Source organism: Sciurus carolinensis, chromosome 16 (assembly GCF_902686445.1).
Source record: "Sciurus carolinensis chromosome 16, mSciCar1.2, whole genome shotgun sequence".
NCBI lineage: Eukaryota > Metazoa > Chordata > Mammalia > Rodentia > Sciuridae > Sciurus > Sciurus carolinensis.
The window spans coordinates 60,333,308-60,340,250 of NC_062228.1; the positions used below are offsets into that span (position 1 = coordinate 60,333,308).

The 6,943-nt window shown below is 41.1% G+C and overlaps 1 protein-coding gene across 1 annotated transcript; it reads right to left on the reverse strand.

Moving 5' to 3' along the window:
* Positions 1-557: 557 nt before the first annotated feature.
* Positions 558-1,496, reverse strand: LOC124966182 (vomeronasal type-1 receptor 4-like). The gene has a single exon (XM_047527232.1). The coding sequence runs from the start codon at positions 1,494-1,496 to the stop codon at positions 558-560; it is 939 nt and encodes a 312-aa protein (XP_047383188.1).
* Positions 1,497-6,943: the final 5,447 nt, after the last annotated feature.

The window sequence follows — 6,943 nt, forward strand, 5'->3', positions numbered from 1 at the left end:
AATGTCCATCACTCATTTCTCCATTGCATTTGTTTCAGGTAAACTTTCCAGTCGTGTAGTGTTTGTTCAAATGTTGTTAGGAAATGTACCTGGAAGGACTGGAAACTAATCTATTCAATTTGCCTCCAGCAATGTGAAGTATGATGTCTGTCCACAGGATGCTCTGCAATCGGTGAGGACAACCTGCTTTGATACTTAGCAACAAGACCATGTGCGTCCCACAGTCAATCAGCTGAGGACTCCAGTGCATTTAGGGATAGACACCAAGTGACTCTTCCATCCATTTCTATAATGATGTTTTCAACATGTGGAACAATGAAACACTTATATGTTTGCGAAAAAATGTGCAACTTATGTATTTATGATACAATTAGGCAATTTTTAATTATGTTTTTGAACTGACAATTAAGCCCACGAGTGCTCTGACTCTGAGCTTCATCTACAGCCTGCTTTAATTTTCATTTTTGAGATAGGGTCTATGTTGATGAGTCTGGTCGTCCACTTTTGATCCTTCTCTGTTGGTCTCCCAATCTGTTGGGATATTAGGTGTTTTGACATCAACCTGCAGGATTTTTTTTCTTTTTATGCAGACAAATGAAATCCTGGATAGAGTGGATTTCAGTGGATTCATGGCTCATGAGAAGAAAGGGGCTGACAGTGGAAAAACAGAGTGAAATTAGGTAATTGGTGTTCATTATCCACACAACAGAGTTAGAAAATAGAGCAATATATAAATTTAATAGGGAAGAGAGTGTGTGGAAAGTCACAAAGGTGCACACCAGGGCAAGGATTCTCCTGGTGGCTCTGGACTCAGGGTAGCATCTGGGGAATTTTTTAAGGCTGCGAATGTGCTGAACCTGCTGTTTGTGCCTGTACAGAATGAGAACCATGGAGCCACTGGACCAGATTATGAGCACAGAAAAGACAACTTCAGGAAATGCAATCAATGCTGCATATAATGAGTCTGCGATCTTGTTACCACCTATGTAAGAGCAGTACCCAAAATCTCTTTTGTTTGTTGTATTTTCACTACTCATTTTGTCAAACACATAGAGTGGAAAAATAGAATTTAGCACTATGTACAGGATCCAACAGAATGAAATGGAGAAACCAATGTACTTTGGAATTCTTCCTTTGAGATCCTTCCAATGGGAGTTCATGGGGCTGATGGAGATGTTCTGGAAGATGCTCAAGAGGCAGATGATGATAATGGAAAGACTTCTGCCCACTCGCTGAATATAAAAAATGAGTTCGCATCCAATATCGCTGAGGAAATATTTCAATCCAAAAGCTGTCATTGTCTGGGGAATTCCTCCAGCAAGAATGACCAACAAGTTGGCTATCATGAGGTGCTTGAGAATCACATCTGTGGACCTCAATGTGCTCTCACTGCAGGAAAGGACTAAATGATGATAGAGCAGAGAGAAATTTCCCAGTGTTCCAACAGCAACCTGTGATAACAACATCAGTCCTATGGCCACATTCCTGGAGGCCATTCTGTCATTCAGCACATTGTCCTTTACATTATGGCAGCAGCTTTCCTGTGAGCAAATTGACTCATTAACAATAGCTGTACCCAAGCACTGTGGTACTCACTTCTACCTACCTGCTACCTGTGTGGCTGAGGCAGGAGAGTAACTGGAGCCAAAACAATCCAGCCTGTGCACATTAGTGAGTCCCAATCTTCAAATAATTTTTGACACTAAGAGAAACGTTCATTGCTATCACCTGTGGGATTGCAAAGATTTCAATATACACTTATTGCTCGGGAGAATTAACAGTTGGCTTTGTAAGAAAATGGTCCTTTTAGATCAGGTGGTTGCAATCTGGGAGAGGCAATGAAGTAAGAGCAATTGAATAGAAATAATTTAGCCTTTAATAATATTTCAGAATTAATTGATATTTGCTAGTCATTTTGAAAAAATAACTTGAATCACCATCCACACTATACAAGTCAGATCTCAGTTGATTTCTGAACTAAACTTTAAAATAAATGGCATTTTTATAGTAATAATATATCTGTCGTTTTAGTAAAGGAAATGTGTAATACACAGCACAAACACATCAGTTTGACATGAATTTTTAATGTGAATTTTTACACTCTTAGGTTTTTTGCTTCTGACTTTTCACTGTGCTTTCCTGCCAGCTTACATCCCAAGTCACTTTACTTTTATAGCTTAATACTGTATTTTGAAAGTGGATCACCAGAATTTCTTTTTTTTTTGCATTGTCATTACAAGAATAAAAGTATAGTAAAATCTATACAGAAATTATTTAAAATATTGCATTGTTTCTATAGAATGAATAAACGAAATACTAATAACTGACAGTAATTCAGGATATAAATAATCAATGATTTCATGCTAAAAGCTGCTGTGCATCTATAGATACATTGTTGACACTGTCAGTAATAAAACAGGATTTTTGGAAGATATTTCAATAAAAGAAATGTCTGTAGAAGCTGGAGCAAGTGAATTCTGCTGCATTGAAAAAATTGAAATGCAAAGGAAAATGTCCTGAGCTTGTGATTGAAGTTGAAATCTTATTACCAGCTTTTCTGACAGCCACAATCCAGTTCTTATCATTGTAATGTTACCTTCCTTGTGTTTTCAGCAGGAAAGAAGTCTCACCAGAGCCATCTCAGCACAGGATTTGGAGGTGATGCAATTTCTGTCTCTGTGAGGGGGTTTGTAGTGTAGACTTGGAAAAAAAATTCTTTCATCCCAGAAAGAGTCCTAGGTGTTGGATTCTCTACAGGATGGGGAGATCCTTACTGTTCCATCCTCATCTTTACTATTGGCACGAAGTCATTATAATCACAGTCACTATAGCAGTTCAAAAATTTATTCTATGATTTTCTAAAGTACTGTGAAGAACAGGCTGGTCACTAGCTACAGTCCTTAATTCCCTTTTAAAACAGATTCCACCCTTGATGATATTTGTCACCTACAACATCCCCAGTGATGATCCCTAAGTGACTTTAAAAGTCAGGAGGCATTGGCCTCAAGTCAGGAACACTTCTCTTTTTACTCTGAGCTCAGAGTGAAGAAGTTTTCTACTCCTTTCTAACCTCCCCACTGAATCTGTTTCTATACCAGAATGCCTCTTCAGACACGAGCACATCCTCAGACATCCTTTCCTTACTGACTCTGCTGAAATAAAAGACTGGATTTGAAAAGACTCACTGTGTTTCTTCTGTGCAAGCAGATAGGCTCGGTGCGAGGTCTGGACAGGCAGCCTGGGGAAAAGAGGGCAGCTGCACCTGAGATAAAGGTGTGTGCTCCTGTGACCTCGCTTCCCCTCAGGACTGCAATTGTCATTTCACCTGTACAGGCAATGACAGTGCAGGCCCGGGGAGCCCAGGACATTGCTGAAGAACTTTCTTCTCACTCGCTAATGACTCAGGCAATTATGAGTTCCTTGTTAGTAACTTCAAAATAAGTGTTGAGGAGTCTGGGAGAGGCTGTTGCTTTTCCTTGATCTCTGGAGGCTGACAGGGTCTCATGTGGAAGAATTAGAAAATAGTGAGGTGTGACCTATGAGGAACTTACAGAGGGTCTCTGTGTCTTACTGGATTCCAGACTTTCCTGACTTCTTGACCCCAAATCTCACTACTTCTGCCTTCTTTTCCTACTTGCTCCATTCCCATCCTGCTATGGGAGAGGATTGGACCTGAATCCAGGCCTATCATGTGGCCCTGTGGCCTCATCTCCAGGCAGGGTGGGGTAAGGAGAGTGCAGATCACACCCAGGACAAGTGATCCTGATTGTGACGTCTGAGAGTGTCATCACATCCATCCTTGGTGACGGATCTTGTCACTAGGAAGGAAAATTCAGTTAGATAGTAGCCAACAGGATGGGTGTTTTGGAGCTTTTACTGAGGGCCACTGGGTTGAGGCACCACCATGTGAGCCTTGTGAACAGGGATCCTGCCCTGAACCCTTGAAAGGACCTGGGTTTCAGTGAGGAGGAAGGGGGTGTGCTGTAAATCCCTCCCAGGCAGATGGACACAAAGACCTTATCCAGTATTTTTCATGGAGTATTGAAAGAGCCTGTATAGCCTAGAGGTGTCCAAAGATGAGCTGCTTAACCACAACTGCATGAAGGACTGGCACCTGTAATTCAGCAGCATCTGACATGAGTGGCCCAGTTGGAGAGACATCAGCAGGTCATAAGCAGCAGCTGGCAGAGCAGAAGGGAGACATCCGACATGCAATCTGCAGGTCAACTTCCACCTCCAAACCTGCAGGAGAGCATGAAGTACAAAGAGTTCCTGGAGTGAGTGGGCTCCTTATAGCTGGCCACAGTGATCTTTCTCGGGAGGATGATCTACCCCTAGGGGGCACTCCTGCCTATATTCCAGCAAACCCTGGTGGAGAGTCACTGTCCCTTCTTTATTGTAAAATTGTTTAAAATTCTCAGGAACATTCTTGACCCTGGGTCTCTCTAGACTAGAGACAAGACAGAGGAACCAGCCCTACTGTGCATGGCTGTGGGCATCCCTGGTAATCAGGTTGCTGTCCTGGTGGCCTGTGAGACCAGCCTGTTGGTGATGATGTGGTGCTGGATCCAGGGCTTGTCATGATAGTTTGTATGGTTTGGAGGAGATATAGTCTAGGTGGACCAGTTATCAGGAAGAGAGGGACTTTTAAAAGACCTATTCCTCAGGAAGCCTGGTCTGGAATCCCTTCACTCTCCTTAATGCCTCAGTTGAGCTTGAGACATTCATTTCCCTGATGTTCTAGCACTGGAGGACCCTAAAGTTCTTTGTTCTGCCTTTCATGGGAGGAATGCAGATTCCTGAATTTTGTAGTATTTCTCTGCTGAAAATATAGGTTTTCTCAGTACTGATGGGAAAGTCCCCATCTTTGTATTTTCTGCCTAGGATCCCTATGCCCAGGGGTTTTCAGAAAGCACAGAGATTGATTTTCCTGAGGAGCTCAGGATGGATTGAGGAATCTCTAATTATCCCTCTCCTTTCTAAACTAGGGAACCAGAGCAATGTGACTGTTGATTCTAAGTTGCTCTAACAGGCAACTCTTGGGACAAACCTCCAGAAGAATCAGTAAGAGTGGGCTCAAAAGAATAAATACAGGTCCAGTCACTGACCATGGCTGATAGCCCTTAGAGCAAGACTGGTCCTCTGAGTCAAGCACCATCCTCTTCAGGCTCCGTAATTGTTCAGGCTTTTGCTGGGTCTGCAGGTGCACAGGGTGGAATGCTGAAAATTTCCAGATGTGTCCTTTTCCCACTTGCTCATAATGAGGGCTGACAGAGTTGTGGGTGGGTGTTTGTGGGCTTCAAGTGCTCAGCAAAAGTTGCTCTCTGGCTGAAGTAAGGTAGACCCTGCCTCTTGTGGCACACTCATAATAGTGCCAGAGACCCCTCTCCTGCCAGTGTTATATTTTTTAATTAACCATTTTCAAGAATTTACTTGGTTTCTTTCAGTTGTTTCTTTTTAGTTATACATGAGAGTAGCAACCATTTTGACATAATGATAAAACTGTGCAATATATCTTTTTCTAATTCAGTCCCCAGTGCTTCCCCTTCCCCTTTCATCCCCCACACTCTGTTCCCTTTCCTCTGCTATTTCTGCTTTTTATCATAGTTATTTTTCAATGTAATTTATTTTGGATGTTCAGAATATGAGCTTCACTGAGGTATGTTTCTATATGCACATAGAAAAGTTTTTTCAGATTCATTCCGCTGTCCTTTTTATCCAGTCACCCTCCCTTCCTTCCCTTTATTCTCCTTTGTCTACTCCACTGAATTTCTTTCTTGACCCACACACTTACTATAGGTGAGCTTCCACATATCTGATAAAACTTTTGACATTTGGTTTGGGGGATGGTCATAATTCATTTAGCATGATATTTTCCAGGTCCATTTACTGGCAAATGTCATAAAGTCATTCTTCTTTATGGCCGAGACACGCTCCATTGTGTATATATGCCATGTTTCCTTTATCCATTTATCTGTCGAAGGGCCCCTAGGTTGGCTCAATAACTTACCTGTTTTCAATTGAGCTGCTATACATTTTGTGTGGTGCAGGAGATTATTCTGCTGATTTTGGATACATACCAAGGATTGGGAAAACTGGGTCAAATGTGGTTCCAGACCTAGGTTTTTATGAGGAACCGCAAGAAGACTTTCCAGAATTGTTTGACCAATACGAAGTCTCACCATGGGTGAGAGTTCATTGGACTGTTTCTGTATGTATTTCACAAATGCCTTCTAGTCCCCACTGATTTATTTGAATGACTTGGTTATGCCTACCCCACTTGGCAGCCTAGTCACATTGTCAACACCTTAATGAATTAATTATTTTAAGAAAAGAAAAACGAAATATCAATGAAAATGTTGCTCATTTTTAATTTTCACATTCCACAGTGGTATCCTTTTAAAGTATTCAGCAAAAACAGAAAAAAAACAACAAATATATAAACAAAAAATAGAATCATTCAAATTATTTCAGAATGATATCTAATGAGAGAAAAAGGAAGATCATAGAGTCAAAATTTTCATTAGGTGCCATTCTATTTATTTCTGTAATGGAAGGTAAATTACTTTCTAAATGATCATATGGGAATATTTTAGGAAAATGACTTTAGGTATATTGCCCAGCAGTTGTAGAAGTCTAAACAGAACACTAAAACTAGCAGGAAGATGTTTCCCACAGTGCTCCAGAAATAAAAGCACCCACATTAAGTGGATCAGTTAGCAAACTTTCGTTTTGATGAAGCATCACATTAGCCAATGCTTCCTTCTCAACCCAAAAGGATGGTTATCAGAATTACCTATAGTTGTACCTGCTGAGAAAAAAGACACATTCCTTGGTCAATTAATTAATGAAGAAATAGAAAACGTAATGGCCAAGACTCAGTCCTTTGCTCATGCAGTGCTGACCTCCATCCTGTATCCATTGCCATCTGAGAGCTTTGAGG

What these genes read in the sequence shown, in the direction of transcription:
- LOC124966182 (XM_047527232.1), bottom strand. Translation starts at nt 1,496, where the DNA reads ATGGCCTCCAGGAATGTGGCCATAGGACTGATGTTGTTATCACAGGTT.